At 49.1% G+C, this 21,308-nt stretch overlaps 1 protein-coding gene across 1 annotated transcript; it reads left to right on the top strand.

Moving 5' to 3' along the window:
- The first annotated feature begins 4,847 nt into the window (after positions 1-4,847).
- On the top strand, positions 4,848-20,584 carry LOC310684760 (galectin-7-like). Its single transcript, XM_083456327.1, has 4 exons — positions 4,848-4,980; positions 15,407-15,495; positions 16,958-17,171; positions 20,294-20,584. The coding sequence occupies exons 1-4, from the start codon at positions 4,957-4,959 to the stop codon at positions 20,471-20,473; spliced, it is 507 nt and encodes a 168-aa protein (XP_083312453.1). The 5' UTR covers positions 4,848-4,956; the 3' UTR covers positions 20,474-20,584.
- Positions 20,585-21,308: the final 724 nt, after the last annotated feature.

The raw sequence follows: 21,308 nt of genomic DNA on the forward strand, positions 1-21,308 counted from the left end.
CCGAATCCCTTTCGGTAAGATGGTAACAGCCACATCTTGGGAGCATGGCTGGAAGTTGGAGAGTTTGGGCTCTGGTACTTCTTAGCTGCTCATTTCACTCTGAGACCCAAAGGCAAATAACAGAGATAAGTGAAATATACTCGGAGTCGAGTGTGGATTTCATGTTCTTTATTCAGCTCATAGTAGTGAGGAATGAAAGTTTCCCCAAAGTATCTGCTTTATGTACATTATTTACACAATGGGTGACACATGATTGGCTAATTCTGGGATTCTCCTGTAGGCCAATCAGGTTGCGGATTCACTACCACCTAACAGTCAGGGGTACCTTTACCTTTTTACTGAACCTCTGCAGTTCCAGATTTCAACCTCCGGAGTCCAGCAAAACTGCTAGAAGCCACTGGAGGGGGTTGTTGTGTTGTTTTCCTTTGAGGAATGTGCTAGCTGAGCATTAGGGCCCCCTGGAGGATATCTGTGAAGCTACAGGTGAGGACAGACAAACAGGTAACATGGATTGGGGGGCGGGGCGGGAAACTGATTCCAAAAAAGCTCAGGCACATGACATCCCTGGGAGACCAGGCTTCAAATCCCCCAATCTGGCCATGAATGAAGCTTGCTGGGTGATCATGGGCCAATCTCTCTCTCTCTTAAATTTTAACTTTTTTGTTAACAGTGCATAAAAAGAATACAAAAGCACACAGAGAAAATACATAAGCACACAAAGACAAACTGCCATTTACACATACAACCGCTGTCTCTTGGCCTACTCCACAGGGTTGTTGTGAGGAGAAAGTGGAGGGTGTTGGGGGACGACCACGTGGAGCTCCTTGGAGGGAGGTGGGAAACAGTGTGATATAAAAGTAAATACAGTGGTACCTCGGGTTACATACGCTTCAGGTTACAGACGCTTCAGGTTACAGACTCTGCTAACCCAGAAATAGTACCTCGGGTTAAGAACTTTACCTCAGGATGAGAACAGAAATCGAGCGCCAGTGGCGCGGCAGCAGCGGGAGGCCCCATTAGCTAAAGTGGTGCCTCAGGTTAAGAACAGTTTCAGGTTAAGAACGGACCTCCGGAACGAATTAAGTTCTTAACCCGAGGTACCACTGTAAATGCAATTCCCTGTGGGGAGCAAAAGATGAGTAGAATGGTTGAAACCCAGAATTGGAAGGGACCCTGAGGGAATCCCAGCTAAAGAATGGCCACCCAAACTCTGTTTAAAAAAACTCCAGGGGAGACGAGGCCGCCACCTTCCAAGGGAGTCCGTCTCGCTGTTAAGCCGCTCTTGCCAGAGCTGTTATTGGGAGGTTCAAACGCAAACAATTCCAAACAGGAAGGAAAAATGGAAGGCTGCCTCAAACGGGCTCAAGTTTCCGGTGAAATGCACCAGACAGTGTGAAAGGAAGAACCTGCTCTGAACCTCTCTGCCTGTCATCTTTGATGAATTGCAGAGAAGTGGTGAGGTGCTGTCACTGGGCTGAGCCCGGTCAGAAAAGGGCGTGAAGAGAAACATCCAGGAAACTACAGGTGAATCAGCCTGACGTCTTGATTCAGTAGAAGCCGACGTTTTCCAAGAACAAATCCTGTCCCATTACAACATATCCCTTAAAAAAGGACAAACCAAAACAGGGTTCCTCCCTTTGTTGTTTAGTCGTTTAGTCATGTCCAACTCTTCGTGACCCCCTGGACCAGAGCACGCCAGGCACTCCTGTCTTCCACTGCCTCCCGCAGTTTGGTCAAACTCATGATTGTAGCTTCAAGAACACTGTCCCACCATCTGGTCCTCTGTCATCCCCTTCTCCTTGTGCCCTCCATCTTTCCCAACACCAGGGTCTTTTCCAGGGAGTCTTCTCTTCTCATGAGGTGGCCAAAGTCTTGGAGCCTCAGCTTCAGGATCTGTCCTTCCAGTGAGCACTCAGGGCTGATTTCCTTAAGAATGGATACGTTTGATCTTCTCGCAGTCCATGGGACTCTCAAGAGTCTCCTCCAGCACCAGAATTCAAAAGCATCCATTCTTCGGCGATCAGCCTTCTTTATGGTCCAGCTCTCACTTCCATACATCACTACTGGGAAAACCATAGCTTTAACTATACAGATCTTTGTTGGCAAGGTGATGTCTCTGCTTTTTAAGATGCTGTCTAGGTTTGTCATTGCTTTTCTCCCAAGGAGCAGGCGTCTTTTAATTTCGTGGCTGCTGACTCTAACCTTGCCATGTACGAGGCCTGAAGTAAGAAACGAACGGATTTGCCTTTCTCTTCAAGTTATAGATTGTTTTGTTCAGCTTTTCTTTGGGGAAAATGTTCTCAGGGTTTATTTTCTCTCCGGACTTGATGTATTTGCTTTACTGAAATAACTCTGCTAACACTCCTCAACCTGGTGTGCTGTAGATTTTTGGGGCAGGAGTTTCTAGCCAGCGCAGCAGTTTTGCAATGTGTGTTTTATCCACAAATAAGCAATGCAAGTGGGGAAACCGAGGTTTGCCTGAGCCACCCTGCTGACGTCATCCCTGAATGACAGTCGACTTCCTGCTACAAAGCTCCCATTTTCAGTTCCTGTGTCGCACCAGCTCCCAAAAAACATTAGTGTGTTGCCTGAAGCATCTTCTGACACAGGATTACCCAGGAAAGCTAACGCCTTAAAATCTGCTCACTGAATCTGCTGCCCGTTATTGCACAGTCGCAATCAAATCCCAGTGGATTTACAACGATCTCGATCTGAGTGTTCCAGGTGTGTCACCCACAGGACATTAACAATCTACACCGAAAGCCTGTGAAGGAGACTAGGTGGTGTAGTGGTTAGAGCAGTGGTTTCCTTTTTTGGCCCACTGGCCTCTCGGTTCCATAAACCCACCCACCCTGTGCCCCCAACCCTATAAAAAACATTATTCAGAGCAGTGGTTCTAGATTCAGGTAGGTAGCCGTGTTGGTCTGATGCAATTGAAATAAAAAATTAAAATTAAAAAAAATGGTCTAGTAGTACTTTAGAGACCAACTAAGTTTGTTCTGGGTATAAGCTTTTGTGTGCATGCGCAGGGACACGGGTGGTGCTATGGGTTAAACCACAGAGCCGAGGACTTGCCGATCAGAAGGTCAGCAGTTCTACGTGGGGCTACCTTTGAAGGTGACCTGGAAACTACAATACTGTAGCCTCAGCCCAGTATACCTGAAGGAGCGTCTCCACCCCCATCATTCTGCCCGGATGCTGAGGTCCAGCACTGAGGGCCTTCTGGCGGTTCCCTCACTGCGAGAAAACATCTGCCCAGAGTGGCTGGGGAAACCCAGCCAGATAGGCAGGGTTCAAATAAATTATTATGAATTATTATTATTATTATTATTATTATTATTACAGTGGTACCTTGGGATGTGAATGGGATCCTTTCCGGAGCCCCGTTCGCATCCCGAACGGAACGCAAGACGCGACGGCCCGTCTGCGCATGCGCGGGTCGCGTTTTGCCGCTCCCGCGCATGCACGTGACGCCATTTTGAGCGTCTGCGCATGCGTGAGTGGCGAAACCTGGAAGTAACGCGCTCCATTACTTCCAGATTGCCGCGGAGCGCAACTCGAAGGCGCTGAACCCGAAGCACATTCAACTCGAGGTATGGAAGCAAAGCGGCTATAAGCCTGATGTTTATTAAAGCTGTTGCAACAGGGTGCTCCCCCCAAACGCAGGAGAGGAGGATGACCCAGGACAAAAGTGTGCAATCCCTTATATAGACATTTGAAATGGCCCACCCTGGACCCCAAGACCACCTCCAGAAACATCATACATACATCACAGAAGGGGTGTAGCCCAAGACCCCCCCCCCCAATACATCATATGTACATCAGAGAAGCAGTCTTCTCCTGGCTGGCAGGAAGGTCTGTTCTTAACCTGAAACTGTTCTTAACCTGAAGCACCACTTTAGCTAATGGGGCTTCCCGCTGCCACTGCAGCGCTGTGGCGCGATTTCTGTTCTCATCCTGAAGCAAAGTTCTTAACCCGAGGTCCTATTTCTGGGTTAGCGGAGTCTGTCACCTGAAGGGTCTGTAACCCGAGGTACCATTGTACATTTATGAACATTTACTTTATATATACAGTGGTGCCTCAGGATATGAACAGGATCCGTTCCGGAGCCCCGTTCACATCCTAAAGCGAACGCAACCTGCGACTGCACGTCTGTACGTGGGCGGGTCGTGATTCGCCACTTCTGCACATGCGCGTGACGTCATTTTGACCATCGGCGCGCGCGACGAAACCCGGAAGTAACGCGTTCCATTACTTCCGGGTCACCGCGGAGCGCAACCCAAAAGTGCTCAACCTGAAGCAACTTCAACCCGAAGTATGACTGTATAAGACCTTAAAATTCTTATAACACACAAGAGGCCCGGAAAAGCCCCCTCCATACTACAGTGGTACCTCGGGTTAAGTACTTAATTCATTCCAGAGGTCTGTTCTTAACCTGAAACTGTTCTTAACCTGAAGCACCACTTTAGCTAATGGGGCCTGCTGCTGCCGTCGGAGCATGATTTCTGTTCTTATTCTGAAGGAACGTTCTTAACCTGAAGCACTATTTCCGGGTTAGCAGAGTGTGTAACCTGAAGTGTACGTAACCCGAGGTACCACTGAACTTTCTACTTCTAGAATCCAGGTTTTCTCTTTTGCAAGCTTCAGGGACAGCTCCTTCCCCTCCTCACAGGCGGAGCTCTAAGCCACTGTGGAGTCATGATGGAGCTGAGGGCACCCAGAGCCAGGCTGAAGGCGATGGTGTCTCCCTCTGGGGCTCCAGCTCATGGATCAAGCTGTGACTTCGCCCTCATGGGGAAGTGTGACTAAGCACAAACTCATTAGCTGTGGGAGGAAGCGCCTCTTCAAAATCTGCCCCGAAGGAGATGAGATTGCCACTGTTAAGAAGAGTCGCCTGCTGATTGGAAGCCGGTCCTTGATGCCTGCAAAAAGTCTCCAGCAAAGAGGCGGCAGAGATGGCAATAGTGCCTGATAATTTTGTGAGTAAAAACAACCAAGAGCGTTTCCTTTTTCTGGTTTGTGGTGGTGGCGAGAACATTGAGGAGGTTCCTCGTTGTCTGAACCTTCAGGCGGGGATTCCTCCCGGTTCCTACCTGCGGGTGCTGCTGGCAATCAAACCCGGCACGTTTTGCTACGGCCCTTGGAACAAAAACCAGCAAGGAGAGGCATCATTATTCGTGCCAGCCAGGTAATGGGCTCTCCTCCCTCAGAGGCGTTTCAACAGAGGTCCGTCAGGGATTCTTCTTCTGCGACTCCTGCAGCGCAGGGGGTTAGGCTGGATGACCCCAAGGGGTCCCTTGCAACTCGGCGATGCCGTGAAAACTGTTCGCCAGGAGGAGAAACGGGGTGAGGTGCCGTGAAGAACTGTAGGATAATCATCTGCAAAGGACGGGGCTCTGGTACCACTGAACAGGTATTGCGGAAGGTGCTCACCTGAGAAGGTGAATTTGCCAAAATTTCCTCTTCTGCACAATTCCGTAAACTAGGGGAGACTTGCTGATGTGCGTACGACAGCTGTTGCCACAGGAGCCAAGTCCTAGAGACTGAACTAAAATAACTGAGGGGTCCTCCGCCCAAAGTTGGGACGCGGGTGGCGCTGTGGGTAAAAGCCTCAGCGCCTAGGGCTTGCCGATTGAAAGGTCGGTGGTTCGAATCCCCGCGGCGGGGTGCGCTCCCGTCACTCGGTCCCAGCGCCTGCCAACCTAGCAGTTCGAAAGCACCCCCGGGTGCAAGTAGATAAATAGGGACCGCTTACTAGCGGGAAGGTAAACGGCGTTTCCGTGTGCGGCTCTGGCTTGCCAGAGCAGCGATATCACACTGGCCATGTGACCCGGAAGTGTCTCCGGACAGCGCTGGCCCCCGGCCTCTTGAGTGAGATGGGCGCACAACCCTAGAGTCTGTCAAGACTGGCCCGTACGGGCAGGGGTACCTTTACCTTTACCGCCCAAAGTTAATGCGCATTGCCATTTAAATGGTGTGTGCATGCCATGTGATTGATTATCCGGGATAGGGCTTATTTGAACACCCCCCAATTTTTTAAAATTCAAGTTGGCACCCCTGTCTTTAACCTTTCCAGATCTGGAAGCCGCCTTTGATCAAGTGCAATGTTTTGACAGTGTTACGCCGGCCTGTCTCCCTTTCTCCCCATCTTAGTTTCTTTTAAAACAGACCAAAACATAAGGCCCATCCAGTCGAGCCTTCTGTTCCCACACTGGACACGGGTGGTGCTGTGGTCTAAACCACCGAGCCTCTTGGGCTTGCCGATCGGAAGGTCGGCGGTTCGAATCCCCGCGACGGGGTGAGCTCCTGTTGCTTGGTCCCTGCTCCTGCCAACCTTGCAGTTCGAAAGCACACCAGTGCAAGTAGATAAATAGGTACCACTGCGGCGGGAAGGTAAATGGGGTTTCCGTGCATTGCTCTGGTTTCCATCACGGTGTTCCGTTGTGCCAGAAGCGGTTTAGTCATGCTGGCTACATGACCCGGAAATCTGTGGACAAACACCAGCTCCCTCGGCCTGAGATGAGCGCCGCAACCCTATAGTCGCCTTTGACTGGACTTAATTGTCTAGGGGTCCTTTACCTTTACCTTTTTTTGTGCTGGAGCATGGAGAGTCTCTTCTGGCGCCGCTCCGTGCTTTGTCGGCCAGAGAGCTCTTCTCTGGCTTTTCCCCAGGGGAGTCTACATTGCCCTTGTTCTCCCCTTGCCACTTTTACAGCGATCGGGCGTGCTCCACTATATTGGATCACTTCCCTTGACCCGTCACAGAGCGCACCACGCCGGAAGCCCACACCTTTTCTTTTTTTTACCAGCCAGATTCCAGCAAAGAGGATCTGAGTTGAAGTGTAATCCTCCCTGTTCATGATACCCTCAGCTGCTCTCCTGACTTGTACTGACTCCCACAGCAGATGCAAAACATTCATGGCTAGTAGCTGCTGACGGAGCCTTAGAAGACATCTGAAGGCAGCCCTGTTTAGGGAAGCTTTTAATGTTTAATAGGTTATTGTAATTTAGTGTTTTGTTGGAAGCTGCCCAGAGTGGCTGGGGGGACCCAGCCAGATGGGCGGGGTATAAATAATAAATGATTATTATTATTATTTTCCTCCCTGAATTTGTGCAACCTCTCTGAAAGCCATTCAAGCTAGTGGCCATCGCAAAGTCCCGTAGATGTGCATTCTGCCCTTCTGCTATGCGCCATGTGCAGAAATGCTTTCTTTTGCCTGGAATGAATCTTCCATTAGAAACATAGAATTGTAGAGTTAGAACCCTGTGCAATGCAGCAATTTTTTCACCCAGGGTGGGGTTCGAACCCACAATCCTGAGATTAAAAGTGTGATGCTCTACCGGCTGAACTATTCCACAAGTTTTTTTTTTTTGCTTTTGTAATTAGATAGTCTTCCAGCTAGATAGACCAGGGGTCTGGCCAGTTACGGAAGCAGCTTCCTTTTATAGCACATAGTGAAACTTTGGAACTCACTGCCACTGGAGGCAGTGATGGCCACAGGTGTCGATCGTTAGACAGATTAATGGAGGGGAAGGCTATTGATGTCTGCTAGCTATGATGGCTGTCCTCTGCGACCGCGATCAGAGGCAGCGATGTTATGAACACCGGTTTCTGCAAACCGCAGGAGAGAAATTGAGGCATCTGGTTGGACCCTGCAAGAACACGATGCTGGGCCAGATGCTGGACCATTGGCCTCATCCAGCAGGCTTCTTCTTGAATCACAGAATTGCAGAGTTGGAAGGGAACCTGGTGGTCATCTAGCCCAACCCCCTGCAATGCCGGAATCTTTCGCCCAACACGGGTTTCGAACCCACGACCGTGAGATTTAAGAGCCTCATGCTCTCCTGACTGAACTATCCCTACCTTACTCCAAGTGAGCCATAGATCCTTGGGCAGAGCGGGTGCTTGTATCGCTCATCCACTGCCTTTAAATGTCATTTTGTCAGCCTGGGTTTTCCCTCCTTACGTCAACTGAACCGGCCACCTTTTCCTTTCCAACGTCCCCACCCTGCCTGTGCCCTTATGCTGAGCACTCGTTTTACACCTGCGCTGCAACGATAAACCAGTTTGGGAACCAGTTTGTCCATGCACCTTCAGCAAGGAAGTCTGCGTTTTGGGAGAGGACGAAGAGCAAAATCCCCACTTGCCTCTCAGAACTACATTTCCCAGAGATCCTTGGTCAGCAGGCATCGCAATGCAGATTTATTGCGTGAAAAAGAAAACCAACTTATGATATCTGGGTTTGAGGACTGAAGAAAATGGGATTGTTGTGTGTTATACTGCAATGGGTGGTTGGTACAGTTTTCTGTATTTAGCTGACAGATGTTGGAAGACGCCCTGAGTGGCTGGGAAAACCCAGCCAGATGGGCGGGGTACAATTAATAAATTATTATTATTATTATTATTATTATTATTATCATTATGATGATGATGATGAATAAGAAGTTCTCCCCCCACCTTCTTTTTTTCCTCCCTTTCTTTTCTTCCTTTTGCTTTGAATTTTCATTTGGATTAGTTTTTTTAAAAAATCTTTGATAAAGAGATATTGGCCACTTGGTGCTAACTTTTGTATTCCCCCCCCAAATTTTTTTTTTTTTAATAAAATCCATTTTTGAAACAAACAAACAAACAAACATTGCCATAAACAACATGCTGCTTTTAAAATTTTATATATGAATTACGTGCCCCTCCCTGTTAGACACGTGTGGCTAAAATCCTGCATGAAGGAGACATATTGGAATTTGTGGACATGGTGAACTTGGGTCCATTCATTGAAATGGGTCTACTTTGAGTAAAACTTCAAGGTCCGGAAAAGGGAAACCGAAATGATCAAGCAGGTAGCCTGACTCCGCTCGGAGGGAGAGCTCAGTTGGGAAAGCTTGAGACTCTGAATTTCAGGGTTGGGGGTTCGAGATCTGCACTAGGCAAAAAGATTCCTGCATTGCAGGGGGGTGGACTAGATGACCCTCGGAGGGTGCCTTCCAACTCGACAATTCCATGAAAGTCTTGGGGACTTCTTAGGGAAAAGGCGAGCAAGAGGCAACACAATGTTGTTGTTGTTGTTTAGTCGTTCAGTCGTGTCCGACTCTTCGTGACCCCCTGGACCGGAGCACGCCAGGCACTCCTGTCTTCCACTGCCACCCGCAGTTTGGTCAAACTCATGCTGGTACCTTCGAGAACACTGTCCAACCATCTCATCCTCCGTCGTCCCCTTCTCCTTGTGCCCTCCATCTTCCCCAACATCAGGGTCTTTTCCAGGGAGTCTTCTCTTCTCATGAGGTGGCCAAAGTCTTGGAGCCTCAGCTTCAGGATCTGTCCTTCCAGTGAGCACTCAGGGCTGATTTCCTTCAGAATGGAGAGGTTTGATCTTCTTGCAGTCCATGGGACTCTCAAGAGTCTCCTCCAGCACCATAATTCAAACATAGGAGTTTATAAAATAATCCCTGGCGTGGAGAACGTGGACCGAGAAACCTTTTTCTCTCTCTCTCCTAACACTGGAATTCGTGGGCGTCTCAGGAAGCTGAATGTCAGGGATAGAGAAAAGAATGGTAGAATCTTAAGCGTTGAAAGGGACCCTGGGGGTCATCCAGACCAACCCCCTGCAAGGCAGGAATCTCAGCTAAAGCATCCATCATAGATGGCCATCCGACATCTGCTTAAAAACCTCCAAGGAAGGAGAGTCCATCACCTCTCGTGGGAGTCTGTTCCCCTGCCAAACAGCTCTTGCTGTCAGAAAGTTGCGCCTGCTGTTTAACCGCAACCTCCTTTCTTGTAGCTTGAAGCCATGGGTTCGAGTCCTGACCTCCAGAGCAGGAGAAAACAAGCCTGTTCCCTCTTCCATGTGACAGCCCTTAAGATATTTGAAGATGGCTGCTTCAAGCGCTCCTCGTAAGGCTGAGTTTCCAGACCCTTAATTATCTCAGCGATTAAGCTCCTTCACACGGTGCTTGGTTAATCTGTGGAACTCTCTCCCACCGGAAGGAGTGATGGCTACCAACTTGGATAATAATAATAATAATAATAATAATAATAATAATAATAATAATTTATTATTTGTACCCCGCCCATCTGGCTGGGTTTCCCCAGCAACTCTGGGCGGCTTCCAACAAAGATAAAAAATGCATTAAAATGTCACACATTAAAAACTTCCCTAAACCGGGCTGCCTTCAGATGTATTCTAAAAGTCAGGTAATTGTTTATCTCTTTGACATCTGGTGGGAGGGCGTTCCACAGGGTGGGCGCCACCACCGAGAAGGCCCTCTGCCTGGTTCCCTGTAAGCTCGCTTCTCGCAATGAGGGAACTGTCAGAAGGCCCTTAGAGCTGGACCTCAGTGTCCGGGCAGAACGATGGAGGTGGAGACGCTCCTTCAGGTATACTGGGCCTTTGAGGCCGTTTAGGCCTTTCAAGGTCAGCACCAACACTTTGAATTGTGCTTGGAAACATACTGGGAGCCAATGCAGGTCTTTCAAGGCCAGTGTTATAAGGTCTCGGCGGCCGCCCACAGTCACCAGTCTAGCTGCCGCATTCTGGATTAGTTGTAGTTTCTGTAGATTAGTTGTAGATAGCTTTTTAAAAGAGAATTGAACAAATTCATGGACAAGAGGGCTATCAAGGGCGACTAGCCATGACAGCTATGCTCTGCCATCTACAGCAATGTTTCCGAATCTCATTTGCAGAATCCAGTTGTCAACGCAACACGCTGGCTAATAACTGTTAGTAAATATATATATATATATATATTGGTATGATGCTGCAAGCAATGAATGACAACAAAACTGAGCAACCTGTATGTACGATATACAGTAGAGCAAAATATATAAAGCGATAAAGGTAAGGGGACCCCTGACCATCAGGTCCAGTCGTGGCCAACTCTGGGGTTGTGGCGCTCATCTCACTTTATTGGCCGAGGGAGCCGGCGTACAGCTTCCGGGTCATGTGGCCAGCAGGACTAAGCCGCTTCTGGCAAACCAGAGCAGCACACGGAAACACCGTTCATCTTCCCGCTGGAGTGGTACCTATTTATCTACTTGCACTTTGACGTGCTTTCGAACTGCCGGGTTGGCAGGAGCAGGGACAGAGCAACGGGAGCTCACCCTGTCGCATGGATTCGAACCGCCGACCTCCTGATTGGCAAGCCCTAGGCTCTGTGGTTTAGACCACAGGGCAACCCTCATCCCTATATAAAGAGGTACATTCTGAATAATCAATGAAATATACATACTAGTGGAGATCGTACTAGTGGATCAGTGCTCACTGGATAATGTAGCTGCAGGTTGCTGTTTTGTTGTCATTCATTGCTTGCAATTCCACTTCTAGCTGATGAAGACTTTATTCTGAAACAGTTTAACTGTTCCAGATGCACTGTGCTTTTGAGACTTTGGAGAGATGTCTTCCTTTGAGAGACCGTTTGGCGTTCCTCGCTATTCATTGGTTGACTGAACCTTTGATTGACTCTTGATACATGTAACAACTTGCAGTTACTTGTATATTCTGTGAGATGTATTGTATGATATATATATTAGTTTGAAGTCGCTTATTTGTATATTTTGAATGACATCATACCTATTATATATTTACAGTTATTAGCCAGTGAGGGTCCGTATAGTTAAAGCTATGGTTTTCCCAGTAGTGATGTATGGAAGCGAGAGCTGGACCATAAAGAAGGCTGATCGCCGAAGAATGGATGCTTTTGAATTCTGGTGCTGGAGGAGACTCTTGAGAGTCCCATGGACTGCAAGAAGAACAAACCTATCCATTCTTAAGGAAATCAGCCCTGAGTGCTCACTGGAAGGACAGATCCTGAAGCTGAGGCTCCAAGACTTTGGCCACCTCATGAGAAGAGAAGACTCCCTGGAGAAGACCCTGATGTTGGGAAAGATGGAGGGCACAAGGAGAAGGGGGCGACAGAGGACGAGATGGTTGGACAGTGTTCTCGAAGCTGCCAGCATGAGTTTGACCAAACTGCGGGAGGCAGTGGAAGACAGGAGTGTCTGGCGTGCTCTGGTCCAGGGGGTCACGAATAGTCGGACACGACTAAACGAGTAAACAACAACAACATTAGCCAGCGTGTTGCATTTGCATTTTTGTAGTTTGCCACATTTTGCAAAACAAGGGTTTGTGTTTATTGCAGAAAAAGTTGTGGCTACAGGTAGTAATTTTCCAACACCGAAGCAGGTGCTTTCTCAAGTTGTCTCCTTTCTTCCTCTGATCACTGGGACAGTTCCTCGATTTCCCCACTGTAGCAAGGAGGAACCGAAACCAGCTGAGGGTGTCTCAATAATTCACAGGAATTTTTAAAAGCAAAATAAAACTCATCGGCACCGTGCTACTATCCTTTGTACGCCACACCTTTCTGCAACCGCAAACTGTCATATAGCATCATGCAATTTCAAGGGGGCGAAAGGGACAGATTATGGGCCAATTCTGCATTGCGTGAAATGGTCTTCCCATCCTGTGACTCACTTTCCCAGGTACCAAACCTCCGACTTTTTCAAGGCTTGAACTCTGGTGGGCGTTCTTTGGTAAGAAGAGCTACGGATTAAAGCCTCGGGAAATACTGATTAGATCTGCTTGATAGAAGAGGTTGAAGAAGGGGCAGGAAGTTCGCAGGATGACAAGCAGTTTTAAGAAAGAAGGAAGTCGGTTATCTGAGGAAATGGGCTTAAGTAGCGAAGAAGGAACTTGATGGCCGCTGTGAGATTAGGATTCTGGGCACCACAGTTCAAGAAGGACACTAACAAACTGGAACGTGTCCAGAGGAGGGCAACCAAAATGGTCAACGGCCTGGAAACGATGCCTTATGAAGAACGGCTAAGGGAGCTGGGCATGTTTAGCCTGGAGAAGAGGAGGTTAAGGGGTGATATGATAGCCATGTTCAAATATATAAAAGGATGTCACCTAGAGGAGGGAGAAAGGTTGTTTTCTGCTGCTCCAGAGAAGCAGACACGGAGCAATGGATCCAAACTACAAGAAAGACGATTCCACCTAAACATTAGGAAGAACTTCCTGACAGTGAGAGCTGTTCGACAGTGGAATTTGCTGCCAAGGAGTGTGGTGGAGTCTCCTTCTTTGGAGGTCTTTAAGCAGAGGCTTGACAACCATATGTCAGGAGTGCTCTGATGGTGTTTCCTGCTTGGCAGGGGGTTGGACTCGATGACCCTTGTGGTCTCTTCCAACTCTATGATTCTATGATTCTATGATTCTCGGATTCTGGACTAGATAGGACATTGGCCTACGAGTGAGGAGGAGGAGGAGGAGGAGAAGACGACAACAACTCTGTTCTTCTAAATGAAGAGGGAATATTCAAAGCAGCATTTTGTTCTGACTGAGGCCTGGGTTCAGATTCTCACACAGTCACAATTTGTGGGTGACCTTGGCCCAGACTTTTTCTTTCTCTTCTCTGCCTGGCTGGGTTGTTGTGTGGTTGTAGAAAGATAAGAGACTATTTCTGAACAAGTCGGAAGCTCTCAATTACCGTATTTTTCACTCCATAAGACGCACCTGACCTTGCAGGCTTTTTCACAGGAGGGAGAAGGGCAGCCCATCACAGCCCTTCTCCCTCCTTGGGTGGAAAAGCCCCCAAGAGCCGCACACAGGATCAACGCAGCTAGTGAAAGGGAGTGCAGCTCTTGGGGGCTTTTCCAGGAGGTGGGGGAAAGGCCTGAGGGGCTGCCCTCTGTCCCTTCCCCCACCTCCCACAAAAGCCAGAAAGAGCCGCACGCTCTTTAAGGAGTGCGTGGCTCCTGTGGGCTTTTCTACGAGGAGGGAGGAGGGACTGACTGGCCGCGTCAGTCCCTTCTCCCTCCTGGGGAAAAGCCCGCAAGAGCTCTTGGGGGCTTTTGCCGCCTGCCTCCGCTCCATAAGACGCAGACACATTTCCCCTTACTTTTTAGGAGAGGAAAAGTGCGTCTTACACAGCGAAAAATACGGTATATAATTGGAAACTAGGATAAATAAGAGGGAAAGCAAAGTTTGGAAAAATAAAATAAGATGCAAGAAATTAGGGGGGGGGACAGTCTATACTGTATCCTTGGGAAAGTATTGAATTTGTAAATTATTGTGATTATAAAATTATAAAATAAAAAATATTTTTTTTAAAGAAAGCTTTCAGGTGAGAGTTTGGAGGGTGCACCACTTTCTGTGTGAGATAAGGATTAAGCGCTACCTTTGAGAGGACTCAGTTTTCTTTTCTCTCTGTTTTTGTTTTTATTTAGTTCCTTTTATCTTATTGTATTTGGAAAAAGCTTTAATAAAACCTTATTAAAAGAAGAAACCAAGCCAATCATCTCACAGACTGGATGGTGTGATAGGAATTTTGAGGTCTTAGATATATGGTAATGTTCATAAGTGTACCAACCAAGCAGATACATAGATCAGCACAGGAAGGCCAACCTGGAACCATTTTGATTCCTAAACTGAGCAAATGTTTTCTCTGCAAGGTCAAAGTGGGAAACCTCCCCATTGTCTCTTTCCTCACAAATTCTGTCTTAAGGGCACATTCAAGATATGAATAGGGTGTGAGCCTGTGATATGGCCAGGAACTAAGTACAGTGGTGCCCCGCAAGACGAATGCCTCGCAAGACGGAAAACCCGCAAGACGAAAGGGTTTTCCGTTTGCAGAGGCGCTTCGCAAGATGAATTTCCCTATGGGCTTGCTTCGCAAGACGAAAAATGACGAAAAAATTTTTTTTCGCTCCAAAACCCCTTTTTCTGAAGCGCTAAGCTGCTAAAAGCATTTTAGCAGCAAACCCGCTAATCCCTTAAGCCTTAAAAAGCCGTTTTTAGCCCTTAAACTGTCAATAGCGCTAATCCGCCAATGGGCTTGCTTCGCAAGACGAAAAAACCGCAAGACGAAAAGACTCGCGGAACGGATTCTTTTCGTCTTGCGAGGCACCACTGTATTTATGGCCAGGCTCCCCAGGCAATCCAATCAAGTAACCTGCCAGACAGGAGATAAACAAGGACAGGAGAAAAACAACATTCAAATTTCTGTTTTAAGACCGCCTTTTCTGTGATATAGGTGTGATGTATCTGAGGGGTGGTCTTAGGTCACACCCCTTCTGTGATGTATGCATGATGTTTCTGGGGGTGGTCTTGATCTACAGGGTGGCAATATCAAAAGTCTTTATAAGGCCTTGCACACCATTTTTCTGGGTCCCTCCTCTCTCCTGCATGTGAGGGGAGCACCCTGTTGCAACAGATCAATAAAGATCAGGCTTACTAGCTGCTTTGCTTCTCAATATTCTCTGGTTGGCCTCTGTTATTCTCTCCTACCAATAGGGAACCTATGTAAGGACTCTATATGGGCTCTTGGATACCCCATAAGGGAAAAGGGCAGATTTTTGTTTACAACACAGAGATTCAAGAATGTGCGTGCCTCATTTTCTTCTTTCCTCCCTTGCAGAATATACCATTTTACCGGGCTATCCCGCAAGGCCTGGAACCAGAGTCATGGGTGCTGCTGGAAGGTATCATTCCACCACAGGGCAAAAGGTAACTCAGCACTGATATTATCTTCCCTAGAATGGATTTGGAGTCCATAATTCGTGATGCAAGTAGAGGGGGCAAGTCGCAATTCCTGGCCAGGACTTCGTGCTAGGACTTGTGGAATATTACGGAGAGAGACTGGGCCTAAGCATGTGCAGAGTGCTTTTCCTTCTGCTCTGAGGCACAGCAGCCAAACCTCCCATAACTGACACCAGGGGAGATCTGAGCCACCTGGGCCCAGCTTTTTGGTGATTTACCGCATTTTTCGCTCTATAAGGCGCACCTGACCATAGGACACACCTAGTTTTCAGAGGGGGAAATCAAGGAAAACCAAGGATTTCCACTTCTCCCCGACCTTCTCCCTGCTATAGAGTGCAAAAGCCCACAGGAGGGAGAAGTCAGTCCCTTCTCCCTTCTTGGGGAAAAGCCCCCAAGAGTGGCGCACTCTTTAAAGGCTGCGTGGCTCCTGCGGGCTTTTCTACGAGGTGGGGGAATGAAACGGGAGGAGGGGAAACCATGTACTAGAACTCGTTGGAAGAAGGCATCATAAATACCGTATTTTTCGCTCCTAAAAAAAAGGAGGAAAACAAGAAACAAAATGTTCTGAATGAAACATTGGGTGTATGATCTTTGTGGTTCATACTGTGACCACAGACATGTGATCTGCTGGTGAATTTGAGGTGACCCAATGCAAAAATCATGAGGATCCATGTGGATCTGTGCTTTGTAACTACGTTTTTGCGTTATTGTGGCCCCACGCAACAGTGGGTGCGTGATTTTTTTGGCACAGGCTGTAGCCATGGACATGCTATGTGATCTGACGGTGAATTTGGGGTGACCCAATGCAAAAATCCTGAGGATCCATGGGCTTTTACCTCCCCCTCCCAGGCAGCCTCCGCTAGCGTCCCTTATCTCTCTTCCGATCCCACCGATCAGCTGCTTCCTTTCAACACTCCCTTCCCTCTTGTTTGCCTTAGTGCCTTTTCCTTAGCTGGAGCAGTTTTTTGCTCCTCCTTTTCTTCTAATTTCTCTCCTCATTGCTTTAGTCTTCCTGTTTCCCCCCTTTGCAAGTTTGCTGTCTTTACCCCCCTGCTCCCAGGCAGCCTCCTTTCTTGCTAGCGTCCCTTATCTCTCTCCCCGATCGCTTGCTGATCAGCGGCTTTGTTTCAACACCCACTTCCCTCTTTCAAAAAAAGAGAGCATAATCTGCTTTTCGCCCCTGGGCAATTCAGCTCCAGGGACCACGCATTTGCTCCGTAAGACGCACAGACATTCCCCCTTACTTTTTAGGAAGAATAAAGTGTGCCTTATGGAGCAAAAAATACGGTATATAAAAAATATAGCAGAGGAGCAGGGGATACAGGAAAGAAGTTGGCAGCAGGGCAGTCATCGTTCAGCTAATTCTTACCTGGACATACGGCAGGATATGTAACCCAGCGAACCTGATCTCTCTCACCTCTTTTCTCAGGTTCTATGTGGACTTTGCTTCCAGACAAGTCGAGGAGGGGAACAAGCCTCTGAGGCTGACGGTCAGCTTTGAGGGACCCCCGTCTTCCCCTGGCTGGGTGACCCTCAACAGCTTCACAGACCAGCAGTGGGGTGAGGGTCTGACGGTGATGGCCCCTTTCCGGCGAGGCCAGGAGTTCAGGATTCAAATCATCGTCACCCGGATGGGCTACAAGGTCGGGTAGCAACTGAGGGGTCCTCGGCGGGGAAGGGGAATCGGGACACACACACGCAAACACCACCCCCAAAAACACGGGCGCTGGGTGAGGGGCGATGGTGGCTGCATGGGGACTGGGAGGGCAGAAGGCTGCTGGGAGCCCCAAAGTAGGTATGGTATAGGACAGGGGGGCAGGTATAGGAAGAAAACAGGAAGATCCTACGTCTGCCCAGGGGTCCTATTGAAATCATTGACTCTTGCTTCCAAGTAAGTAGGGCTAAAGGAATGGAAATTCTAAGGTTTGATATTGTTATGTCAAAAAGAACCTCCCATGTCCCTTCATTTTACTCCCTAGTTGTTGCTCTCACGTAGGGACGCGGGTGGCACTGTGGGTAAAACCTCAGCGCCTAGGACTTGCCGATCGTCAGGTCGGCAGTTCGAATCCCCACGGCGGGGTGCGCTCCCGTTGCTCAGTCCCAGCGCCTGCCAACCTAGCAGTTCGAAAGCACCCTCAGGTGCAAGTAGATAAATAGGGACCGCTTACTAGCGGGAAGGTAAACGGCGTTTCTGTGTGCTGCACTGGCTCACCAGATGCAGCTTGTCACGCTGGCCACGTGACCCGGAAGTGTCTCCGGACAGCGCTGGCTCCCGGCCTCTTAAGCGAGATGGGCGCGCAACCCCAGTCGGACACGACTGGCCCGTATGGGCAGGGGTACCTTTACCTGTTGCTCTCAGATTGCTCTCTGCTTTCCCCATCGCTCTCTGTGAACAGATAGCTTTGCTCACCGACGGACTTGAAACTCACTCCTTCCACTTTTAATAATAATAATAATAATAATAATAATAATAATAATAATAATAATTTATTTATATCCCGCTCTCCCCAGCCAAAGCTGGGCTCAGAGCGGCTAACAACAGTAAAAAAACGCACCGTTTACATAAAATCACAGTCAATTCATTGAAATACATTCTAAAATCAATTCAGAATCAAATTAATGGCAACCATTGGGCTAGAGTGCTGTGAGGATTACCAAAGGAGGGGGTCAGACTGTGCCTTGGCCAAAGGCCTGGTGGAACAGCTCTGTCTTGCAGGCCCTGCAGAAAGATGTCAAGTCCCTCCTAGTCTCTTGTGACAGAGCGTTCCACCAGATCGGGGCCATGGCCGAAAAAGCTCTGGCTCTGGTTGAGGCTGCCTAACCTCTCTGTGGCCTGGGATCTCCAAGATGTTTTTGTTTGAAGACTATAAGGTCCTCCGTGGTACATAGCAGGAGAGGCGGTCCCGTAGGTACGAGGGTCCTAGGCCTTATAGGGCTGGTTAAAACCAGCACCTTGAATGTGATCCTGTACTCCACTGGGAGCCAGTGCAGCTGGTATAGCCCTGGGTGAATGTGATCCCGCGGCGAGGACCCCATAAGGAGTCTCGCCGCAGCATGCTGCACCCGCTGGATTTTCTGGGTCAGTCTCAAGGGCAGCCCTACGTAGATAAAGATGTCCCACTAAATAAAATGTGCCAAACCTAAGAGTTTCAATCAATCATGTTGAATAGCAGAGAGAACATTGCACTCTTCCTTTTTCAGAGTTAAAGGTAAAGGTAAAGGTACCCCTGCCCGTACGGGCCAGTCTTGACAGACTCTAGGGTTGTGCGGCCATCTCACTCAAGAGGCCGGGGGCCAGCGCTGTCCGGAGACACTTCTGGGTCACGTGGCCAGCGTGACAAGCTGCATCTGGCGAGCCAGCGCAGCACACGGAACGCCGTTTCCCTTCCCGCTAGTAAGCGGTCCCTATTTATCTACTTGCACCCGGGGGTCCTGTGAAAAGAGGTCAAGTCCCGCAGAGCCCTATTCTCTTGTGACAGAGCGTTCCACCAGATCGGGGCCACGGCCGAAAAAGCCCTGGCTCTGGTCGAGGCCAGCCTAACCTCCCTGTGGCCTGGGACCTCCAAGATGTTTTTGTTTGAAGACCGTAAGGTCCTCCGTGGTACATAGCAGGAGAGGCGATCCCGTAGGTACGAGGGTCCTAGGCTAGTAAGCGGTCCCTATTTATCTACTTGCACTTTGACGTGCTTTCGAACTGCTAGGTTGGCAGGCGCTGGGACCGAACAACGGGAGCGCACCCCGCCGCGGGGATTCGAACTGCCGACCTGACGATCGGCAAGTCCTAGGTGCTGAGGTTTTACCCACAGCGCCACCCGCGTCTTTCAGAGTTACTAGACGGTTAACTCCCCTAAGGTCCGCTTGAGTAGCCTATACATTTAGGGCAGGCGATAAAAGCCAATATTCCTCCAAGCCAAGCGTGAGAAACTCGTGGAACTAACTTAAGCGCCTTTTAAAAGCGGTTAGAAAAATTAGTGGGTTTGTCAATCAAAGGCATATTTAGAAGACATGCGTGGGGAATCTCTGGCTCTGCTCAGGTTGTTGGGCTTTAAAGCACAGCCAACAGGGGTATTAAGAGTCCCACAGTATCCGGAGGGCCACAGGTTCCCTATAAAGATAAAGGGACCCCTGACCGTTAGGTCCAGTCGTGACCGACTCTGGGGTTGCGGTGCTCATCTCGCTTTATTGGCCGAGGGAGCCGGTGTACAGCTTCCAGGTCATGTGGCCAGCAGGACTAAGCCGCTTCTGGCGAACCAGAGCAGCGCACGGAAACGCCGTTTACCTTCCCGCTGGAGTGGTACCTATTTATCTACTTGCACTTTGACGTGCTTTCAAACTGCTAGATGGGCAGGAGCAGGGACCGAGCAACGGGAGCTCACCCCGTCATGGGGATTTGAACCGCCGACCTTCTGATCGGCAAGTCCTAGGCTCTGTGGTTTAACCCACAGCGCCACCCGCGTCAGGTACCCTATGCCTGAGCTCAGTGGAGCTTCCCAGGGGTGGGTGCAGTCTACCTTTAATTACCGGTTCCTGGGAATGAACAGTGAAATCTTGCAGAGAGCTAGTTGGAAGAGCAATGGTAAACCAGAGCAAACAAGCTCCAAAGCCTTTAACAGAAGCCTGTGTAGCTAGCAGAGTATTGAGGTTCCCAAATATCTAAACAGGAGAGCCGCCACTCATCAAACCACACGGGATTCTCATGTCACTCGGAGTTGGGAGGTTTATCTTCCAACCCTTCTTGACGTGCCTTTTTCCGTTTCTTTGCCAGATCCTGGAGAAAGGTATTTCCCTTTGCGAGTTCCACCACCGCCTCTCACCAAAAAGTATCCGCTTCCTGGAGGTCGACGGGGAAGTCAAGCTCCAGAACGTGGCCGTGAGCTGGGAGGGCAACAGAGCACCAAGGGGCCGTATCCTGCCAACATTGGGCATGGGCCGTTATGCACGTTAGGAGGGCGCCCGGTGCAGGGGGAGCGCTGAGCCCTCCCCCAAAATAAAGGGGCACACCTTGATGGGAGCAGGAGGATATCGCAGGGCGAGAATAAATTATGCAAACCAAGAAGGGCTTCTGTCGTGTTTCGCAGAGTTTGTTTTTTCTGCAGGTGCAAAAAAGTATGAAATTACTCATCTCGCTTTATTGGCCGAGGCAGCCGGCGTACAGCTTCCGGGTCATGTGGCCAGCATGACTAAGCCGCTTCTGGCGAACCAGAGCAGCGCACGGAAACACCATTTACCTTCCTGCCAGAGCAGTACCTATCTATCTACTTGCACTTCGATGTGCTTTCGAACTGCTAGGTTGGCAGGAGCAGGGACTGAGCAACGGGAGCTCACCCCGTCGCGGGGATTCAAACTGCCGACCTTCTGATCGGCAAGTCCTAGGCTCTGTGTTTTAACCCACAGCGCCACCCGCGTGCCTAACCACAGCTGTAGTCCTCCATTAATTTCTCACCCTCGTTTAAAGTAATCTGCTCTGGTGGCTTTTGCCTGTCCCAAATCTTCAGCTCCGTTGCACGTCCCCGAGTTGTATTATGTGACAGGGAGTCAAACTTGTCTCTTCTCCGATTCAGAGAACAGAATGGGGTTTCTGTGATGCTTTGTGGACTACGGGAAATAGAACCCATGAGATCTTGTGCCATGATATCAATGTCTTCCTAACGCCCAGAGATGTCCTTACTGGGAGGGAGATAAAATGGGATGCTTGGGAGGTGAAGGATCCCGAGAACCAGGAAGGAACAGCAGCAACACAAAGAGGCCACATTATTCCTAGATCACAAAAGCTGCCACAA

Source organism: Podarcis tiliguerta (genome assembly GCF_965153285.1).
Source record: "Podarcis tiliguerta genome assembly, chromosome: 8".
In the NCBI taxonomy this organism is placed as follows: domain Eukaryota; kingdom Metazoa; phylum Chordata; class Lepidosauria; order Squamata; family Lacertidae; genus Podarcis; species Podarcis tiliguerta.

Bases quoted from the DNA above. Each gene is read 5' to 3' on its own strand.
- LOC310684760 (XM_083456327.1), top strand. From the start codon at position 4,957: ATGGCAATAGTGCCTGATAATTTT. The intron at 15,496-16,957 runs GTAACTCAGCAC...CTCTTTTCTCAG, and splicing joins ATTCCACCACAGGGCAAAAG to GTTCTATGTGGACTTTGCTT. The intron at 17,172-20,293 runs GTCGGGTAGCAA...TTTCTTTGCCAG, and splicing joins TCACCCGGATGGGCTACAAG to ATCCTGGAGAAAGGTATTTC.